This window comes from Epinephelus lanceolatus, chromosome 12 (genome assembly GCF_041903045.1).
Source record: "Epinephelus lanceolatus isolate andai-2023 chromosome 12, ASM4190304v1, whole genome shotgun sequence".
Lineage (NCBI taxonomy): Eukaryota > Metazoa > Chordata > Actinopteri > Perciformes > Serranidae > Epinephelus > Epinephelus lanceolatus.
This window is the reverse complement of record NC_135745.1, coordinates 37,912,644-37,936,181: the sequence shown is the minus strand read 5'-3', so window position 1 is coordinate 37,936,181 and position 23,538 is coordinate 37,912,644. Positions and strand designations below refer to the sequence as shown.

General features: G+C 39.8%; 1 protein-coding gene across 7 annotated transcripts in view; it reads left to right on the top strand.

Annotated features, from left to right (window-relative positions):
* The window catches only part of adgrl2b.1 (adhesion G protein-coupled receptor L2b, tandem duplicate 1), a 118,190-nt gene that overhangs the window by 13,660 nt on the left and 80,992 nt on the right, over positions 1-23,538 (top strand). For all 7 annotated transcript variants that reach the window (XM_033650134.2, XM_033650127.2, XM_033650133.2 and 4 more), the window contains exon 2: positions 15,348-15,561. In XM_033650134.2, coding sequence (XP_033506025.1) covers positions 15,486-15,561 — 76 coding nt within the window. In that variant the 5' untranslated portion in view covers positions 15,348-15,485. The remainder of the gene's footprint in view (positions 1-15,347; positions 15,562-23,538) is intronic.

The following is a 23,538-nucleotide window of genomic DNA, read 5'->3' as shown; positions in this document are numbered from 1 at the left end:
TAAAGAAGTAACCACCGTAACATCGCTGACCTCCATACTACTTTCTACTGTTTACCAAACTGTTTTCTGGCCTCGTCTGTGACGTGAAATGTGACACGCCAAAAATGTCGTTTGCTGTAGAGCCATGTACTAGTGCGGCCAACTTCTAGCGGGTGTTCCTGTGTTTAAAAAACCCGCATACACGTGCTAATTTTGGTGGAAAAGGGGTAAAAGCAAACAACCACAGAGAAGACAGTCTGCTTCCTGTTTCCACCCGCATACCCAGTGTACATGAGTGGTTATGTTATATGACTTTTCAGGTGTTAGTATGGACGGAGATATTCTGCAACACTTGTGTGTAAGGAAAGGTTTTCATTTTAAAATGCCACGTTAAAATGAAAAATGTATTAGTGCGGATGTGGCCAGAGATAACCGGTAAACACAATAACACATCCTCAGTCTAAAATCACTGCCTTTACAAAGCAGGCATTGACGACGCCTCGGAGGCTCTTTAGAAAACATTTTGTCCAAGGCCAAGCACAAACATACATTAAGTTATAAGCTAAAGACCAAGGAACGGAAAAAATAAGATGATGTTAAGCGTCTCTTGCAGTTTCCTCCTGCATTCTGATGAGTTTACCTGCAGAAAAAAGAAGTCTGCTGTCGCCCGTTAAACATGGTGGTGGGTCCATAATAGCATTGGCAGCCATCTCATGGGACTCATTAGGACTGACGATTACACTGCACGGTTGTGTAATGGCCAAGGTATAAGAGACCATTTTACAGGACTACCAGCAGCACTGTGTTTTGCAGTGGTTTCATGAATTAAATCAAATTCCCGGTATGGTTTCCCCCCGTCACCAGATCTAAACAGTATTTAACATCAAGAGAAATCCTGCAGAGCAGAGTGTGGAGTCGATTTCCACCTCCTTCGGCTCTCACACGAGCAGAGACTTTGCTTCTCCAGGAAAATTACACTCTTCACGACTTGGATTCTGTAGTCACACCTACCTCTTGTTAGGATCATGGTAGGTTCTCACTCACTATAGCTCTGCCACATCAATCTTTAAGGTTCGGTGACTTTTAAAGGCTAGTTAACCCTTTTCATTTGGTTGTCATGTATTGTGTGAAGTGGAAAGTAGGTCTTGATAATCATGTTGTACTATCACATGCTGGCTTCAGTGAATTCTGTTGTGGCATGTTGTGCTGTCCAAATTAATGATTCCAGTCAAGTTCTAATTAAAAACAAAATGAGGAGTGGACCAACTGTTGTACACGTGTTCAGAGTTTTGCAGAATTTAATATATAAGATTGTAACACAGTTAATTGACTTCAGCAGGGATTTGCTTATTTTAGGGCTTCAGCGAACAATTATTTTCATTATTAGTGATTTTTTTTGTTGATGAAGGAAAGATGCACAATAAAGGCAATATTTTTCCTTTCGTTTTTCCTCTCTACTACCAACATCCCTCCCCACGCTGCTATTTCCTCGGAGGTTTATAAGGTATAAGTTTAGCACAGAATGACGTGAGAAAAATAAGCGGAGCAGAAGATGGAGAAGGTGATGTAATTAAATTATCCTGAGTCTCCACCACTTTGTCACCTTTGTCTATCATCGTCAAGGATGAATGCATATATAAACAGAATTAAAAATAGTGTTAATGCTAATAATAGGAAATAGTGGCAGAGGAGATTAGGATAGGAACAGAAAATTCAATGAATGGACACCATCATGTGGGATGACAGAAGTGTTGCCAACATGATGTACATTGTGTTTTTTTAAACATACATTTGATTATATAATGAAATCTTGTATGTTACATTTTAAAGAGTATGAGGTGCCGCTCTAAGCACTAGCGTTTGCACGTGTAGCCGTCTGTTGCCATATTATCTCTGTTAGAAAACTGAAGCCGAGTCTCTCCACATGAAGCACGTTATCAGTGAATTTGCAGTTTGTTTGGTCTAAAAAATGTTCCAAAATAGTAAAAAATGACCGTCTCAATTACCCAAAATCCAAACAGCTTGTTTTGTCAAACAAACATATTCAGTTTACAATATGAAACAGAGAAAAAAAAAACATACTTAAAGTGATTAACACTATCAAAAGTGCTGATTAATGCTCTATCAATTGACTAATCAGTTCTAATGGATTCAGACTTTGCTTAATTTCCATGTCATTTAAATTATTTTGCATGCTGTGTATATTCATAAATACAGTGCACTGAGCTAAACTGAATGCAATTTAATACAATTTATCCTACTTTTATGATATTTGATTTGTGAATGTATTTCAGTTTCAGAAAGAAAAACTCTGAGATTTGTGACATTGATTCCAGCCCTTGTTTGAAGTGACTTGTGAGTCAGTGTGTTTTAAAACTTCACACAACAAACTCAGGGTTACTTTATTTAACAAATTATCCCTTGATGATTCCATGTACAGGCGAAACACAAGCGCAACAATTCATTATTGTCCTCTGAGTGCACACTGCAGCCCTGAATTAAGGTGAATTAATGCACGTCAGTCACTAAAAGACGCTGAATGAATGGAGACCACACAAACCGTCCACAGTTAGAATGCAGCCCATGTGCTGACCATACATAGGTAATGCAAAGCAGACTGGATTTTGGACCAAAATGTGCTTTAACTTGGACAAAACTTTAAACTTTACAACGGATCCACTGCTCAGGGTGATGAAACCAGGGGGATGGATGTGTCGATGTACGTGAAGCGAGCCATGAAGTTGTCATCGTGGCAAAACCGTCACTGCATTAAATTGTTTCCAGCTGAAAGAAACCATATAACTTTAAATAGCTCCTAAATCAATACGACGCACTGAGCATGAAGTGTAAATCAGGATGTCGGGAGAAACGTAGCAGCCTGTTTGAGTGATGTAAAAAGTCTGATTAACGGTTAATGTTCTTGTGATTAAAAATAAAGTCTCACTCTATAACACAAGACACTAAGAGAGCAGCTGCGTGGCTGAAGGAGGGAGCGGAGATGCTTGTTCTGCTGGCAGATCTGAGTTGATCATAGGAGGTGTTACATGGGTTTTATACAAAGATAAGTGTTAAACTTTTCTTCATTGTTGTATTTGTGTTCCTGTAAAACCTCAGAAAAAATAATGAAAAACCACAATCCCCTTGAGCCCAGTGTGACGGCCGCAGTCCAACACAAAGAGATATTTAATTTACTTAAATCTAAGACAATAAAGAACACAGCAAATCCCCAGTTTTTGAGAGTTGGAATCGGCATTTGTTTTTGCATTTCTGTGTGAAACATGACAGATTTATTATTAGAATAAAGGCTGCAACTAACAACCATTATGATAATCAATTAATCTGATGGTTATTACTTTGATTAATCAATTAGTAATTGAATAAAAAGAAAACATCTGCATTTTATTACAGTATTTTTACCCTTTTATTCCAAAAAACAAAACCTATCCCTCATTCTCTTGTACAATACTCCTTCAAACAACTTTGAAATAAAAAGCAAATGTATTCTACATCAAGAGAAAGTACAGACAACGCAACAACAGTAAAAAAAAATGAAATAAAGAAATGGACATGGGGATGCAGTGAGAATAAAAGTGAAATGTAACCAATATATATTTAATCAGATTTGCTCAAGTTTCCTTATTGAAGAAATAAAGGATTTACTTAAGACTGTCTCACAAAACGCCATGACACCTGGACAGCCATTTTGAGATTATTTATTCCTGACGCTCGCTTTGAAAGCGCCGCAGTGGATGAGGAATGGCGGATTTGTGAAGTTATAAACACAACACCTCCTCATTTTGCTGCATAAACCTAGATAAGGTGGCAGCTGTCTGAAGTGACATCACCATGGAGCTGAACGTTTTTGATAAATGACCATCGCTCATACCAACCTACTTGCTGTTGGCTACGTCATATGTCATTTCCAGGAAATATCACAATATAAAATGTGTGTTTTCTCTTTTAACAGTGCAAACATAGGAAGATAGCAAGTTCTTACCCATCTTCTAAGTGGTCACGTCTGAGCTCGAGTGCACAGCTGATATTTACGTGGCTTCAGTGTGGACGGTGTTGGACACTCGCTCACTGTTAGGACATGGTGGAGACTTTGCCACTAGAGCTGTGACTATTAATCGATTGATTGAGTAGTTGTCAACTGTCAAATTAACTGCCAACTGATTTGATAATTGATTAGTAATTTTAAATGAAAAAAAAAAGAGTCAAAATTCTTTGATTTCAGTTTCTTCACTCCTCTATGACAGTAAACTGAATATCTTTGGGTTTTGGACAAAACAATACGTTTGAGGACGTTGTCTTGGATATTTCTCACCATTTTCTGACACTTTATAGACCAAATGACCAATTGATTAATTGAGATAATAATCAACATATTCATCAACAATGAAAATGAACAGCAGTTGCAGGCCTAGTTGCGATAGCACGGGCGGTGCATCATAACACAGACCCAGCCAGTCGAAGATAAAATTCTTTGCCATCTATTTTTATTATCAGTTTAATTGATTAGTTGTTGCTGCCCCAATCAAAAGAGTTGCTGATTAATTTCTGCCAGTGGACTTAGCGATTAATCAACTCGTCATTCCAGCTGTGTGAATGAGGTCTCTACCAGCACCAGTAAAAACTAGATATGAATTTCAACTGCGTTAGTGCATTAATAATGTGGTTATTCACAGCATTTAATTAAAAAAAAAGAATACAGATGATTTGGAAGCTCAATTACCAGTTTCATAATAATATGTAATTTACTGGATTGATATAAATATAGAAATACAGGAAATTGTGACTTCCTGTGCCCCTCACCCACTACTGAAGCCAAATCTCCGTGCTTGCATGCAATTAAAAATTTGTTTTTGGTTACACAACCAACTATTCCCTCCCCTCAAGGACTAATGGTGTTTGCCCAATTTGCATATATTTCTTTAAAAAAAAACTAAGTGCTTTTCGCTTTTGGCAACAAATGTGTCACTTTGTCATTGTACCACTTTGTTGTAAGCCCCAGTTGGATGGGATTAGTTTTACGGGGAGGGAGGAGGGGAAATGTAATCGAAAATGGAAGCATGTCTGTAAATTTGAGTCCCATCTGAATCTTGCCATGTCAGTAACTTGTGCGGATTTTAGCGGCCGGCCAAATCTGGGACCTCCCAAATAACCTCTGATAAAACCTCAGCTAGTCCCATCCGAAATGACAACCCTGAGATAGTTTGCAAATAATGTGTCATTTCATTTGGGGGCGGATGGGGGAGGGAGAGGGACTCGGCAAGCTCCCCTCTGGCTTTAACCCCCAAACTGACATCACTTTGCTCCAGATGCAACATTTCGGCCCATTTTTCCTGTTTTGTCATCGTTTAAACAAGTTTGCTGTCAGTTGCGGAAATTGCGTTTGATTATTATGATACATTTTCGTTGCGATGGCAGCACATGAATGGAGTTCTGCAACACTGGGGACTGATTACGCACGTTTCTCCTCGCCTGCATGTTGTTCATTAACATCACATGTGTTCTGTATTAGTAGTCACTCAATGTACATTTTGCAGAAAACTAATCCAGTTTGAATGGCGCTGCAGCGTGTAAAAATTTTACATGGTGTCGATGCATTTTTCCCCCAGAAGGTGTGAACATCAACACATCACCTGCTGGAGACGTGTTGAGGAGTGAATGAATCTGTTGTGAGTGTGTTGTGAGTTGAGGTGATGTGGAGAGGGGGGGGGGCGCTGTCAGGCCAATCATGGTGTCTCTGGTAAAAATGTGTTTTTAACATTGCAGAGAGCTGGAGGTGAGCAGTGTGTGTGTGTGGGTGGGTGGGTGTGTTTGTGTGGGGAGTGCTAGAATTATGCGTGGAGGAGGCGAGAAGTGCGGCTGTCAGTGCATCTCTGAAGAGACTGATTGAAAAGAAGCAACCTCTCTTTTTGCGTGTCAGTGTGGAGCTGCTCTCTGCTCCTCGCCGGCGACCCCACTGCTTAACCAACTGCTCCGAGGTCAGCCTATTCATTTCAATGCCAAGCAGGATTGGCTACTGAGCTCAGAGTAACCTGTGGCTGATTATCAGAGAATGAAACTGACATTTTAGGCTGTTTTTTTCTCCGCACACATTTACGAATTTGTAGTTCAGCTTTTGCAGAATGCACATGATCTCAATGAGCCCAAGTAACCTTTGTAAAGTGCAGAGCTGGAGAATGTAAAGAGCAGTGAATCACCATGAAACGTTTCTATAGCAAGCAGTTGGTTTAAAGGTATTTTTCATAAACCTGTCTCCTCCTTCTTACACTGCTTGAACGTACACTGCAAGCTCCTATTGTAGGAATGTTACATTAGTTGTAATGGAAAGCAGAGATAGGAATTGATTTTAATGCCACTATCGATTCTGCGTGTCGGTGTGGTTCTTTATAATTCCTGATCAATTTTCTGTATGTAAAAAAAAAAGTAGGCCTACACAGGTTTTCAGCATCAGTGTAACGTGTGGACGGGGACATGGGCAGATGGGACTGGAAGATGTCGTTTTCCAGCATGTATTTTCTCCTGCAAAAGACAGTATGGCACATTAACTGTCTTCTGAACACTTATTTCTGCACCTCTGCTCCTAAAAAGATAACATATACGTCACGTTACACCAGAAATTGGATATTAAAAACTGCAGCGCTATGTTAATCACATGGCACAAGGCGGCTCGCCCTCATACAAATGGTGGTAAAAATTCAAGTGAAAAATGTATGCAAACTAATGTGACGCTAAAAACAGTAAACAATATGCCCTAAAGATTACAACAGAAACTGCTTAATTAACAGAGTAACTAATAAAGCAGTGCAGCGGCATTTTTCAATGTGACTTACCCTGAGCAGTGCAAAACGGCACTTTGAGGGGCAGACAGAGGAGCTACGGAAACCCAGGAGGCACAGAAGAGGTGATATGCAGCACGTTAATTTCCCCAGGAAACATTAAAAATAACAATAAACAAAAATAACTAATAAATAGAGATACAATTCACAAATACTCAACAGAAATTTTAAATGTTAAATAACATTTACAAATATAGATATGCAACAAGAATGGTGCAGCGTGAATGGCAGTTGTAAAATGCTATATATTAAATCTAAATTGGGACAATCAGCTTTTTCCATAAAGGGCTGTCAACTCTGGAACACAACTGAAATCAAACTGATTACAGATTAAAAAAATCTGTCACAACAAAAGTCAAACGCTGGCTAAAAGCAAACCAGAGCTGTAGCCACTCTTATTAAATGTGCTCAAACTTTTAAGTGTAAGTGTTTTGGTGTATTGTGGTATGTGTATAGTAGCATGTCCATTGTAGTGGATGTATTGTGGGATATGTTGTGATGTTTGTATTGTGGCACATGTACTGTGGTAATGTGTGTTGTAGTGTGTGGATTGTGGTTTATGTTTTTTATTGTGCTTCCCGTGTTGTGGTTGTATGATGTTTTAAATTGGATATTTTTCTAATAACCAGCAATAGCTATAAACTAAACAAAGTGCACTTTTAACTGTGTTACATCAGCACAACTGTTGTATCATCTCACAGTCTGAACCTAGTATAGAAACAGAGTGGAAAAGAGGCATGCCTGTGACTCAGGTGTGCAGAAGCTTCACTGTTTAACCTTTTTCTTTGTCAAAGAAAAAACCTGCTAAGCCTGCGCGGCGCTAATGGTATTATAACAGGATATTTACCCTCAGTAACCGACGTGCTGCTCGGCTGGGGAGCAGTGGCACTCGTGCGTAGAGTTTCAAATGCATTACATTCCTGGAGCCCATGTTGGGTACAGAGATGTTTCAACATATTGCTGCGGTGTTTACACCCTTACTTGAAAATATCATTTTAAAGACATTACATGCAGCACTGCTGTTGCCTTTCTTCGTGGAATCAAACCATGTTTAGGATATTTCTTCCTTTCCGCTATGGCTTCTTGTTGCAAGATTTCAGCAGCTGAGACGCACGAGTTTGATGTCATTGTTTGTTGCGATATACAACTGTCAGGAAAACATTGTCGTTCTGTTCTGTTAGATTTGGGACGCGTATGATTCTGAGGAGTCAAACAATTTGGAACCGGTTCTCGATTCACATTCCTATACTTTAGCATGCTAACTACCTGTCTAACAGAAAAGAGGGCAGCTTTGCGTCGCTCTTCATCCCCACCTTCTCTTTCAGTGCTCACTGGTGAAAGTGAAAGCCAACTTCAGATTCACTCTCATTTGGGAATGAGCTTTGTCTGCTTTGCATTCTGACTCACTGTATTTGCATTTTTTGGTGCTTTGTTAGCCGTTTTTGATAGCTTAAATGTAAACATCATATAAGTCCCTTAGAAAACTAAGAATAAAATAACAAAATACAGGCAGAGAGCAGACACCACACACCTCTGGTGTCTGTTTTTAATTGATAATTAGGAGGGATTACTTTTACTTTTTACTATACATTGTTTTTTTGGAAAATCCTGCACAGTATATCTTTAAATGTGTCAAAATTACAAGTTACAAAGTAATAATTTATAGATCTGTCAGGCAGTACTGAAACAATTAGTTGGTATTTGAAGGAAAATTAAAATAATAATGTAAGTTCTTTTTTAATTAAAACAGCATAAAATCGCAGCTTCTCTCCTGTTAATTTCATTTTTTAGTTGTACTAAAAAGAATATTTTGCGCTTTTGGGTCATTTAAAGAGAGATAATAGTAGTAGTGAGTTTCATTATTGCGTTGACAGGTGATTTCAACCACAGACCTTGACAGAAACAACCACTTTTACCCTTTTTTCAAGTGCCTGCTCTTCCACACGGCTCCTTTTTGAAGACTACACACCGCCCTCTCCTCACTTTGCTTGACACTAACCTGGTTGTTCAGTCTGGGTCGCCTTTGTTCTCCTCACTTTACTAAGCTTCTTTGCTCACCCCTCTCTGTTTCACTATGTCCATCTGCCCGCTGGCACTCTATCTTATCTACTGCCTCAATCATTTGGCCGAGAGCTGCTGAACACACCAACTGTTGTGCTCTCTCTCAATAAAATAGTGAAGCATTGCACCTTTCAGGGGTTTTCTGTTTGGGCTTTTTGAGCCGCACTGAAGAACATTTCAACTTAAAAGCATATTTTCTTTTCAGAGTTCTTCTGAATGCCTCTTTAATGTAGAGCCATTTATCCTGGAAACAAAAGAAGACATAAAAGCTGCATTTTAAGTGCCTTGAATTAGAGTTTTGCATATTTAAGTCTTACAAGAACTCATTCTGACCCACACCTAAACAGAAGATGTAAGAAGTTCCCTGATCTATTAACCGTCTCATAAACATCTGTTGACACATTAATTATTTATAGGCACTGAAACGAGCTGTAATTATGATGGAATAAGTAGCACACGCTGGCGCATAGCAAGGAACCCAAAGATATATTTTCCTAAAAAATAAATCGAGCAGGACTAGAGCTGGAACCATTAGCCAAAAAATCAATTAGTCAGTAGATTAATCTGCAAGTATTTTGATAATCAAGTGTTCCTGTCATCAAAACTGCCAACCATTGAGTAGCTGCAGACTTTGACTTAGTTTCAACTGTGAATATTCTTTTTTTTTTATTCCTTTCTAATAATGCACTGAATGTTTTTCAGTTTTGGACTGTTGGGTGGGACAAAACAAGATGTTTAAAGATGTCACTTGTGACTCTGGGAAACTTTTATGGACATTTTTACTATTTTTTGTGCATTTTTTTAGTCCAGCAATTAATTGAGAGAATAATTTGTACAATAACCAATAAAGAAAATCATTAATTGCAGCCCTAAAGCAAACAGTGCAACAGACTGTACATCAAAATGGAGCAAAGCCATATCATTTCTTTTGACTTCTATAAACACATCTTTTTGTGTTGCAATGAAAAAAAGATGAAACTGCTCTTAAACCTCGTCAAGACTTTTCTTAAATCATTTTATCCGAAAATAGTATAAAATGTCAAAAAGTATGTTCACATTGCTTGTTTTGTCCAATCGGCAGTTCAGAACTCATTTATACGTATCCATTTAACTGTGATAGAAGACTTAGAAAAGTGAATTTCTTCTTTAAAGAAAAAGATTTAAAACAATGTATTGATTATCAAAATAGTTATCGATTAATCGACTACTCGTCAGCTATCAAAACTCATCGAAAAAAAGGTTTGTTTAGGATAATTTGTTGCTCCTAAAAGTTTGAATGTGAATTCCAGCACACACTTATAATACGTCTGCACTGATTTATTTTAAAAAATGTTGTTCTCAAGGCAAATTCCAACATCAGAAAGTGACATAGTGCTTAAATACAGCCCATAATTGAATGAAAGTCCTCAGCTGTATTGAAGGTGTGTCCATGATCACACAGAAACCACCGGTCAAGGTTCCCTCGACTATTTGAGCGAACAGAATAGGTTGATTAACATTCAAAATCCCAAAAGTTAATGGCAAATTTACACAAGACACAGCCCAAATATTTAGTACACAAAAACGTGTCTCATAACCCCTAGATTCATCCATGTAAATACACAAAAATATGCACAGTAAACCACATTTGACTTATTTATATATATATTAATTTGACCATAATATAAGACTTAGAAAACCAGACAATATTCTTAAAATGAAAATAAAAAGACTTAAAATTATAAAAATAGTTAACGATTGATTAACTGACTAATTGCTGCCACTCTACTTTAATCAAAAAAAGCATAAAAAGGTTTATTTAGGATATTTTGTTGCTCTTAAGTTGAAGTTAAAACGGTTTTTAAACTTACTCAAAACTTTCCCCAGTTGGTCCAAAACATAGTATAAAATATCTAAATGTCCAGCACAATTTCTTGAATTCCAAATGTTTGGTCAAATTGCTTGTTTTGTCCAATCAACAGCTCAAAACCAATTTATATTTCTTCATTTGACCAGAGTAGAAGACTAAGAAAACCAGAAAATGCACCCAATTTCAAACCAATGAAATTCTTTTTAAAATGTTATACTATCAAAATACTTGTCAGTCAGTTCATCAATGCATCTCTACTTTTATAAAAAAATAAAAAGAGGTTTGTTTAGAATATTTTGTTGCTCTCAAGTTAAAGTTAACGCTGCTTTTAAATGTCGTCAAGACTTTTCTCAATGAATCACTTGGTCTGAAAATAGTATAAAATATCCAAATCTGAATTTCCCAAAGGCCAAATGTATGTTCAAATTGCTTGTTTTGTCAAATCAGCAGTTCAAACCCCACTAATATGTATTAATTTAACCGTGATAGAAAACTTAGGAAGCCAGTAAAAGTTCTCAATTGAGAATTATTGAAATTCTTCCTGAAAGAAAACGACTCAAAACGAGAAATGGATCGTCAAAATGGTTGTTGATCAGTTGGTCGACTCATCGCTGCAGCTCTACCTTCAGGATATTTTGTTGCCTGTTAAAGTTTAAACTGCTGTTTCACAAGTCAAGACTTGTCACAAGTTAATTAATTAGCCCATTAAATGTCATGTCTGCTTCACAAAATGACTTAATTTCCCGCCGACCGTAAAATTATTCCTGCTATATTTGAGACATTTGAGAAGTCTTAATTATGTCAGCTGTAAACCACAGTTTACAACCTGTTTATCCTGATGGTTTATCTTATCAGCTCGGTGCTGAGAAAACACACTCTGCAGACTGAGCTTTGTGTCAGCCCATCTCTGTATCTGGCAGTTGATGGCAAGTTCTCTGCATCTCTGGTGGAGCCAAGGAAATGACATCATGTCCCTGTAGGGGTTGAAAGCGCAACCCTGACAGGACTGTCATGACAAAAGAGTTCCTTGGGAACATCAGGGTGCACCGAGGACGAAAAAAAAAGTGTCTGGAGGCTGTGTTTTCTTAGTTCCTGTAGTTCCCGTCTCCTACTTCTAGCCCATCAACCATTTTGTGATGTTTGAAATTCCCCTCTCACATGTGTCTTTTTTTTGCCCTGAATGTAGGGCATGGGGGCGGGGCCCAAAGTCCTCCAAATTAGTAGTTATTCAAAGAGTGGAAGACGGATCATTGTGTTGGCAAGATCCAGCTCAACAGAGCCACATCTCTATTTCACTTGTAGGTTTTCAGCTTACACTTGGACTTGCGCATTAGTTTTGTCCCAGTCTTACTTGATATGTATGTATGCGCTCTTTATCTCTCTCTTCTCGGCGTTGACAATTGAAAATAAATTAACATTCCTGGGCTTTATTTTTGTCTTCTCTAAGCCTGTGGAGAAAACTTGGAGGCGAACCCGGGAGGTCAGGCCATACTCACAGGCTGTCAATCCTCTGCGGTGACCCTACCGCCCCTCTCTTTCTCCCCCTTCCATTCTTCTCCTCCTCTGCTCTCCCTCTCCCATCCATTTAGTCCCTCCCGGCTTAGAAACTCCCAAACTCCCCCCTTCTCCCGCTCGCTCTTTCACTGGACGCCTCTCCAGCTTGAGTGAGGCAGACACAAGCTTTGTCAAAGGAGACTCACATTCATTCAGCCGGCTGTTGCACGCAGCCTTGTATTTCATGTGAAGACATGTGGGCTGTCTCCTTCTATCCATTTATTTTAATTATGTTTTAATTGCTTGCCATCCTCTTTTTAAATGCTTGCTTATTATTTCTATCAGGCTGATGTGAAAAATTGGCTGTGGACTGTGATTCTCTCCATTATCTTAACTGATGATAGATTTCTCTCCTTGGGTTTCCACTGTGTATGTATGGCAGACAAAGAAAAACAGATGTCGTGAATGTTTGCGTATCATTTTTCATTCCATTGGTGGGTTGGTTTTTTTTTTTGGTCTTGTTTCCAGAAAGACATACTGTTAATAGGGAGAGAAATCCTGAGGGGATGTATATACTTGTATTTTTTTAGGACGAGGAGCTGAAGGCACAGATGAAAACTAATAACTTCTGTTTTGTCAGTGGTCTTTTGGTGTAAATTAAGTGTTGAGCTCATTAGATTTAGTGTAGGTGGTGACAGTTAGTCATAACTGTGTACCTAGTTTTTTTTTGTTTTTTTTTTCCTTAACGTATCTGCCTCAGTGGAACATGATGATCATTATGCTAAAATCGCTGGCCGAGAAACAAGTAACCTCAATTCCCAGGCTTTGGAGGGGGGGGGGGGGGGGGGGTCGGTGTAGATAATTCCTCAGCACAATCTCTGAGGGGTTAACGATGCCTCACTTACCTCTTAAAATCATTTTCTGCTTGAGATCATCCTAGCCCCCCACAACCATCATCCCCCCTGTCCCCTGATGTGAAATTATGATACGTCTGTCAGTGCTTGTGTAGAGCATCTTAATGTTAATCGCCTAATCCTTTTATCTCAAGTCCGGGCCGATTCAGTGCAGAAATCCCACCAAACAAAACAGTGTTTTTAGGAAGATGAGCATGGCTGTGTCCTCCACCAGCTTAAGGGAGAAAGGAGACATGTTACTCAGCGGGGCGACGGCTGATCAGGAGAAAGAACCCCGGGGTGGTGAGGGCAAGTCTGCATCCGCGAGGCCTGGCAGGCTCTCGCCCCCTGGTGTCTGGAGGGGCTGTGTGGCTCAGCAGGCCCAGCAGGCCAGAAGGGCAGGGGGATGTCCCCCCAACAGTTTCCAATCTCCTCCTGTCAACCACCATTATGGTTACCCCAAGGCCCCAGGCCTCATATTTGCAGAAGATAAATGGCTGAGGAAGAAGTCACGTGTGTCTCAGGAGATTTGGTGTTGTGCCTCATGCTGAAGTGGTGGCAGTCTTGTTAGAGGAGCGTCAGCAGCCTCAGTGGATGTGGTGCGAGACTTCCTGCTCAGAAGATCTCGCACCCTCCAGTTTGATCTTATCTGATCTGGTTCGGCGCCACTGGCAGATAAACAACTGGAAGACAATAAAACCACATTTCCTATAAAAACCACCCAAGTTTAACTGATAAATTATAAGTTAGCTGTATGTGCGTTTCCTTGGCACAGACTGTGCTGCACAACTGTTCAGCCAGGGTGACCTCAATGAAAATAAACACTCTCAGGCTGCTAGGTGCAGATCCAGCCCAGGCCTTTTCATTTTTTTTGTCTGCTATTATCCTCCGACCAGGCGTTGGTCATGTATAGAATGAATCCCATGGTGACTTAAATTATTACTCAGTATGCTAATGTGAAAGCTTCCCATGTTTTGTGGGTTCACATGTTGCCAAAAATATCCAAGCGCATTAGTGAGGCCCAGAGAGCGATCAGAGCTGACTGCTGTGCTGCTCAAATTTAGGTTCATTATAAAATAATCAGGGTAGTTGACGAGTGGCTCTGGAGGAGAGGCATTCAGAGGCGGGAAACATTCACTCTCCTCTGCATAGCGACGGCTACCAAGTGACCGATCCTGTTTACAGTGTGGATGTGTGCATGTGTGTGTGTGTGTGTGTGCAGTGGGGAGATGCTGGATAGTAACCACATGGGAATAAACAAGCTACAATATGTTGGTGTGTGTGTGCTCGTGTGGGTGGTGAATGCTGTCTACACATGTGTCTACGTCTTCAGAAGTGTGCATGTCATTGGTTATGTGTTTGTGCAGGCATGCATATGTGAGTCTGTGTGTGTGTGTGTGAGAGTGTGTGGCATTTCACATATGATACAACACATCCCTCCTCGGTGTTTGACTTTGGTAAGCAGCTTATCTGTCTGGTGTGTTAGTCCGTCTCAGGCTCTAACCTTTTGCTGCGTTTGCAGACAAAGGGCTGTTTTTTGCCACCCCTTGATAAGGAAGGAGACAAAAGTAGCTCTCAAAGCAGCTGTGTCTCTTATGGCGTCCTGTGTGAACGTGTTGCTGGAGCGACACGCTTTCTCCCGCGGGGATCCGGGAGTAAATGGGGAAGGTTGAACGGGGAAGAGTGGGAGAATGAAGCAGTGTAAACATTGTGTTGTAACACGTCGCAGAGTGCTGAATAAGTGCCGGGAACCAGGCACCCTGTCTGCTTTGTTTTCATGTTGGTGCCGTCATAAACATTTTAGGAGGACGTTTTAATAATTCTGCGAAAAATGCTTTTGTCTATTCAAACAGCAGTCAGGGATGTATTTTCAGGGTGTTCAGAATTGTGTTTGACTGTATTTAATTTATATATTATTTAATGCATGCTTGTAGAATCCAGATATATATATATAACGGGAGTTTGGGGGCCCTCCACCAGAAAATTTCCTGCATTTTTGTGAATTTTTAATGCACCAATTTATGGTGTAAATGTTTTTAATTTTGTCAAAATAAAGATGCTCAGCTACTTTAATGTTTTAATTGATGGGGACAAATGCACATTTTTAGTATTAAGGGGACACGTCCCTTACATCCCCCCAAGCTCTACGCCTGTGTCTGTGATGATACTAATGATAACCGTCCATTTCCTCCATTTTTATGCTCTTTCTTCTCTTTTCCCCAGATGAAAAGATGACTGGTGATACGTCTCCGAGAACTACTGATCGTTGACATCGCTCCAGCTTTCCACTCTTCCACTGCGACTCACCGAACCGCTATTATTAGCTAACAGGCTCCCCGGATTGTCTGCATACAGCGCACAATGGCCTCTGCACTGTGGAGGTGTCCGATGTTTCGCTGCCTCTTGCTCCTTCTCTTCTGCTTTCACTGCTCACAAGGTGAGTTACCATGGAGTTGCGTGACAAAAAGTGTTAATGTGATTCTGGTCAACCTTTCAAGAAGCCACTTATTATTCAGCTTACAGTATGAATGTGTGGAATTTATTAGCACACATTCTTCAGCATGTGATAATAGTTCTTCTTCAACGGTTTTACCCTTGGACTGTGAAAAATGTGTTTCAAACACTTTGCGCTGAACTCATTGAACATTCCTGCCAACCCATGGACACTTTTACTGACACATTTCATTCACTCCCAGAACAACACTCAAACGGTGTGTCAGAGACCTTCTCTTAAAGGTTCATAACCGCACCTTTTTTTTTGCAATGTGAGCTTCATAGCAGATTGTCTGAGTGTACTTTGAGGTACCAGAGCCGCAGAGAGTAGATGCATTTTTATTTTTGCCTAAATCAGATCATTCTTTGCAGCCAGTGCACCTGAAAGCATCAAAAGCAGGGCAATTGATTCAGTGCCAGACTCGGAGACTGGGGAAAGTATGTGTCAGTGTTTTTAATTGTCTGCAATGACATCCCAAGGCTCTTTTTTGCTTCCTTCCCTCACTTTTGATTAGTACATTTGGCTGTAATTACAAGTATTGTCACAAAACACTCCCGTCTGTTACATGCCCATCAAAACCACTGATGCTGGTATGCCTGCTTAATGATGATCATTACATTTTTTCCCCCTTTCAGTCCCATTGTACCAGGAAACAAAGTAACCCAAAATCACATGCTTGTGTGCCAAGCATTGATTACAGATACATAGTTGAAGCACATTATTTTGGGGGCTTCCTTTTCAATTTGGATTTTGCCCTTGAACTCCCTCTTGCTGTTTTGTTCTGAGATAGATTTCTCTTCCAGTTTTATTTTAGGTCTGGCTGTAGTATACAATTTGTTAACAAAGACAGATTGCTATGGAGCAGGCTATCCCAGCAGTCTTTTAAAGTGGAGGTGCTTTTTTTTGTAGATTAGCAATTTTAGATAATATGGAAGAGTCTTACTGAGGCATTTGAAGAATTGCCCTCTGATTTGGCTTGGCTGAGATACTGAGTTGAATAGTTGGATTTCTTAAAGAGGAATACTGCTTTGGTATGCAGAAAGTTCAGGTTTTGGGTTTCAGTTGATGTGAGAGCTCTCAGGCCTATGAATGCATATTTGCCCATCCATCAATAAAGGAATGTGTGTGAGTGAGTGTGTGTGTATGTGTGTGTGTGTGTGGGTCCCTCTGAAAACAATATCTGATTCTATCCACATGCCACTCACCTTCAGCCTGTCCAGCCCGGAGGGCCGGCATCCCGGCGCTTTATGATCTACACTTCCATCACTGTGGCGGCAACAAAAACTCTACTTGATAATTGCCTCCTGTCCCTCACCAGGAGAGAGTTTAATCAGGTTATCGCTTTCACCCAAAACATTCCTCATGCATTGAAATGTTCATTGACACAGCTGAAAAGAAAGTGATTTTTCTTTCTGGTGGTATTGACTTCCCCGGCAAATTGGAAGAATGAACACGAGTCGGGTCTTTGGTTTGACAGACTTCATCAATGTGTGAAAAATCAAATGGGATTGTCCACTAGCAGGCATACCGTTTAAGTTATATCCCTTAAAGCTGCTATAATCAATAATTTTATATTAATAATATACTAAATGACAGTGTGAAGGAGTCATAGTGAACCTGCAGATGAATTATCACCTGAATCTGAAGCTCTCTCAGCTTTATACCAAGTTTCAGCTCACTGGTCAGCTGTCCTAACTTTACGGTTTTGGTTCACTCTCAGTTTCCAGCAAAAAAAAAAAAGCTCTAAAAACTCACCCCACACTACCCGCTCAGCACCAAAGCACAGACAGACACAGTAAGAGACTATCTGGTGAACATAATGGAGCATTTAGCAGCTGAGGAGACAAATATTTCCCCTGGGAGCTGGTAGAGACCAAAAACAGAGATAAAACAGAGGATAATTGAAACAGCTTAATGTGATCACATCTGGCCGGGTCAAAACGATCATTATAAGCACATAATTATTATAACTGGTTTCTTTTTCTTTATTTCCCATGCAGATTATCATCTCTATTTACTTACTGACTGTTTAAAAATACAGTGCAGCTGTTTCAAACACTTCAAATTACCATCAGGTACTCAAAAATAAATTTCCGCTCTCATTGGCATTTCAAATGTTTTCCTCTGTGTATTTTTGTCTCGTCTGTCCCCACTGGTCCTTAAGCCATTGATTGCGTGGAACAGTGTCAGCCTCAGCATCCTCCACGTGCAATTTCTTAAATGTTCTCTTTTTTTGGATCGTTCAAACCAGCCTATGGAAACATTTTGATATTGTCCTCTTCCAGGCTAGCTGCCAATTCTTCTGCCTCCAAGGGCCGGCTCAAGGGGGCATTATGTAACAGGGCATTATCAATAGACTTGATGAGGGCGCTTTCAGTCACAGGTTATTTTCCCCTTTGCAAATAATGTTTAAAAAAAGAATAACCATAGTTTTAAAGTGTTTTCCATATGTTGTCATATATGAACAGACCCTAAATGAACACTGTAAGAGGACTGCTTGATCACTATAAGCAAATTATTTAAACAGCATCTGTATACAAATGATTCCGTCCCAATTTTTGGATCCAAATGGATGCTAATGTTGCCCTGTAACTGCTGGATGTGACAGAGCAACATGAGGCGACTGCTGCCCACAGGTACTGTTTGGAACTGTTTGCTAACAAGTTCACCGTATTAATTTAAAAGGCGATGACACACTGTGAAATCCGGCCTGCGTTTTTGCCAGTCAGATGCTTTAATGTGAATTTTGAGGCAGTAGGATGTAGTAGGAAGGAAGTAGGAAAGGTTTGGTTCGAACTAGCAATTACTTATACCTTTGATGCACTGAGAACCAATAATTAGCCAAAATTAAGATATAAAGAATAACTATTGCTAAAAATGACCATAGATACTCTTAAAAATGGGGTTTGATGGCATGAAAATATATAACTTAAATGTCCATTTTTTTTTGTCTTTTTAAGATTTTTAATTGGGTATAATTGTGCAGAGAAAACGTCACACTGGCATTTCCAAATTCCCCATATATGCTATTTTTTGTTCTCACTATTTGCACTCCTTCACTTCTCCATCCTTGCGCCGTTATATAACAGATCTATAAAATGACGCTCCTGCTGGAGTAAACTAGGTCACGCAGGTATCAGATTTGTTTGAGATGTTTCAGACCGCCCAGTCTGCTCATATGAAAGACGACGACCAGATTCAAAGGGAACAGCCACAAAGGTGGGGCAAGTGCACAGGCACATACCTGCTGTGACTGAATGAGCGCTGTTATCTGAATCTTTAAAGTAAAGAAAGCCAGATTCAGGGGGGATTATGCCGTAAAGTCTAGTGTCAACGCTTTTAGTTGGCTGTTGTGTTTAAATGCCAGGAGGAGAGAGCAGGCACTCTGGCCTTCATATCTAAATACTGCACAAAAGGGAAATGTAAAAGATTAAGTGGTTTGTGTCGTATCTGCAGAGACGGGGATCAGAGCGAATAGGCAGTGTTTGTTTAGGTCCTAGCAAGTGTTCCAGCATGGGCAGTGTGAATGCTGGACATTAGTATGCAGGTTTTTTGAATAATCAAGTCAGTAGACACAAGAATCTTGTGTAAGGAAAAAATGCAAAAAGGAGCAATGGATTCCTAAAAAAAGAATTTCTGCTCTGTTTTTTCTGTTAGTTTTGAGCCCCCCGCTGCTCTGGATAACGCACTGCACATTTCTCGCTCAGGGAGATTGTGAAATATTCCTCGGTTGAACATACCAGCATGCTTGTGTTTCTCCCCAAAAGGTTGTAAAGGTTAACAATACGTCTCAGCACAACATTTGTCTCAAGCAGTGCCATACATTGTGCTGATGGAGGACCCTCCCTCGTGCCACACTGGCATTTCCAGTCCTGGGGTTGACTGAATGGTGGAAGCTATTGTGCTCTAACTCCTCTCTGGCCCCAGGCCATACACATCCAGTCTGTCATCCATTGATATGCTTGGCTTGCCATTTTATAATTCATATTGAATGCTGCGGGTCCATGGCAGGGCGATCATGAATTATCAGCTAAACCATGGGAGATTCACAGATGACTGGTCAATCTGTGTGGTGAGAACAAGCACAGAGGAAGAAAAAAAAATCTGATATATCAGTCTTGCATGAAAATTCTGCACAACTGGAAGCATTTCAAGAAGTAAGGCTGGGGTTCATCATCTGGATTGAATAGGCTTTCCTACAGATTGGGAGCCACATGGAGACAGATAAATCATCACGTTTGTTATTTTTGTCTTTATTTCTAATACAGTTTTGTCATCGTTCTGCCACAATCCCCGCAGTATGCAGCTTTGCAGTTTGAGTACAGAGCCCCAGATATATTTCTGTACAGCATTGCACAACAATGTGCTGTTTTAATAATAACTGAGGACCTGGAAAGTTTTGAATCATGCAAGAACATGAAATTGAAATGAGCCAGAGTCACATGAATCTCCAGGATCAGTGTTTCACTCAGAGGAAATGAAATACAATATCACCCTTGATAGGGTCATCCTAGATTTATTGCAACAGCGATTTCCTGAGTGCGTTTTTGTTAAAAGCAAAAGCAGCAAGAAATGTTTCCATCCAATATGCGAATGTGAGAGCAAAGCTCTTTTCCCTTTAGGAGAAAAGCTTTTGCTTTATTGTGTGTTTAGTCGAGATTGTAAAAGTTGTTATATCGCCAGCTGATGAACAAACACTTAATTTAATGGGCTGGGAGCAACAGTTTTCTGACAGTTTGATTTCATTTGTTAAGCATGCCTTAAATCTCTCTCGCTCGCAGCGCCTCAGAGACGTTCAATTCACACCCCTTATGGTAACAGGTTGTATAAACATTAGAGCAGATGCCTACCTCACTCTTTCCTTTCTTAAACGCTGTCCGCACTTGTTTTTTTTTTTTCCCAGGCAGACTAATTCAAATAATAGATGAGTCCCGCTTACAACCACAAAGTAGTTTGCCTCAGAATCTAAACTTTTGGATTTGCTCGGTGTAAGTCTGCTTCACAGGAGGGTTCAGCTGTCATAACAAAGTAATGCATTTAATCTTGAGTGGAAGCAGAAGGGTTTCAAATAAAATCAAGTCTACACTATAGAAAGCTGTTGAGTTTTTTCCCCTTCTTTGTGTGCGGGGAGGTGTTTGCCAACAATATAAATCAGGTTTGGAACGGAGACAGAAGTATTTACGGAGGCAACAAGAACCTGTCGGATTTCGGCGCGGTTCAACGTTCACCCAATAGTTTTAAATAGCTTGGAGGCATGTCAGAACTAATTTCATTTGAACAAAAAGCACAAGAGCTAAACAAACATGTAAAAACAAAAGGAGGCGTATAACATTTAACACCAAAGGGACATTGTGCTAAGGCAATCAAAGCAGATTGTTGCTCTCACTCAATACCTGCGGCAACGAATTTTCTTTTTTAGCACAGCCACTCCAGCTGTTTTTTTTTTTTGTTGTTGTTGTTGTTTGTTTTTTCTTCCTCTCTCTAATCGTGACATACATTTTAAGCATTAATTTGTTAAAGAGAGCTTGATTTTGGAGACACATTGTGTGTTTAAAAAACCACGAAGGCCATTTGAACAAAAAGCCCCCTCGCTGTTAGAAAAAGAAAAAGAGAGCGAGGCCTCAATTATATTTACTCAGTGTGAAAATCGTTCAAAAATGATGCATTTGTCTCTACCTGTCCTCCTCGCTCTATATCAGAAATGTCATAACAGCTCGGGTCTCACATTCTTGTTTTCGGCTGGTTATGATTTACACAGTAAAGGCTGGTGGTAAAACTAATGTCGACAGTGGAAAGAGGATGGCAATCAATAAAATAAATTATGATGGATTTGGTAAATGTGCTTTTGTGTGCTTTTTTTTGTTACTCAAGTGTGTGTTGTAGTGTGTGTGTGCAGATTTTACTGATGTGTCTGTTCTTATAAACAAGAATAAAAAATTGCAGAGAGGGAGTGATGTGTAAATATAAGATGAATCTGGTTCCACTTTGGTTCACCTACCAATGGTTTCTTTTAATTTCTCTCACTTTTGCATGGCTTATGGTCATGTATGATTCAAAGCAGTGTAATAATGTGTGTTGAGTCTTTTTCTCTCTGTCTCTGCCGGCTAGCTCTCACTGCAGGCCATGAATGCAGCTCTGTTGCTTCCACTGTATTAGTAATCTCCTCAGGCTGAGAGGCTGTGCCATAGAGCATGACCACACATTTTTTGTCCAGGAATTAAATGTCACCTAAGGGCGGGTCACCTGCAAACAAAAGGCCACCAGCCGATTTGCAGGTATAAACAGTCAAAGATAAGGAAGCCCTCTCCCGCCGTGCAGGAAATTGAATAAGTACGCAGCAAGAAAAAAGTCAGGGAAACAGCGAAGCACAAAGAACATTTTTGTTTGCCTTGTGCTATCGGTATTGACCCCCTCTTGTAGCGCATATCCCCATTGAGTGCGCGAGGCACAATGGCCTCATCAAAGATGAGGGACAGGAAACTGTCTGTCATCAAGATCTCCCCATCTGTGCATCTCTTATCAGCGCTCCTGTTTTCTGCTCGCATTGACCGGAATGCTGGTGGAAGGGAATGGGGCAAGGTCATCACGCTCAAGCCAATCAAAGTGGTCAGTGTTCCAGAGATAGCAGCGGGTTATAGCCAAGGAATGTGACTGGATGTGTGTTTTTTTTCACTGACTTTCCTGGTAAATCTCCGAGAGACTCTAAACAGAGCTGTATAAAAGCCCACAAAGACTTCCCCTGTTGCCCTGTATGTACATTCACATGTGTAGTATGCATACACAGTGTGCTGGCAAAAAAAAAGTCTTTGTATGCATGGGAGACTCTCGACGGCCCGTTACGACCTGCAAAGCAACGGTCACAACTTCGGTGGAGATAACTATCCATAGGCAAATTTTTGGTAGCCTTGCTCGCTAGGCTACGACTGTAGAAGAAGCTAAAAAGCAACGAGGTGCATACCAATTTTGCTTGAAAAATCTGTGAAGGGGGAAACTCTTGTTCAGCAATATGCTGCATTTTTTTTTTAATTCTTTCACATCCGTTTAGTTTTAGCAAATTGTGACGGGAACACTGCAAAATACAAACGATGATGATTGCAACAGAAACAAACATGAGACTGTTTTTAAAAACCACCTCTAAAACCAATTTGATTCATTATCAATATCATACAAACAGAATGTCCGCTATTTTGTCTTAGGTTCTCATTTGATTTTACCCGATTGTCTGTTTTATTTTATCTTTTTTTTTATATATATATACATATTTGTAAAAGCACTGTTGGAAGGTAGCCTAAGAACTAAGAATGCCATTGAAGCAGCTGCTTCACTTGTCACACATACGACAATGAAGAACTTCAACAACTTAGTCTGATTTTCATTTATGGCCTTCCACATGAATGATTTTTCACTTTCAGCATGAGCCTTCTGTTGTCACAGATTTCTCAAATTCTTTAACATGTGGCTCCGTCCTCCAACGAAAAGATTCCTTTGTTCAGAATGTCTGTCTGGAGAAAAAGCATATAATAAACAGCTCAGTGTCCTTGAAGTAAATAAAAATGCCATTTTCAATTATTGTCCCAACTACAAAGTGTTTACTTAAGCTAGAGCTGGTCAGTATGGAGTAAATCAAATATTGCAGTATTTTATTTTTTATTTTTTTTTACAAAATACCTCAATATCGATATTGTGACTATTGGTGCTCAAATATTTACTCAGTGTTATTTTTGATAAGTAATCATCAGTAATGTGGATATTATGAGTAAGTGGGAAAAGACAGATAAAAGAACAGCCTTGTAAGTTCAGAAAATTATACTTATGATATTATGATATCCAAAATTTAAGACAATATCAAGTCTCATATCATGATATTGATACATTGACCAGCCCTGATTTTAAACTTTATAAGATAAAAATTTAAAAAAC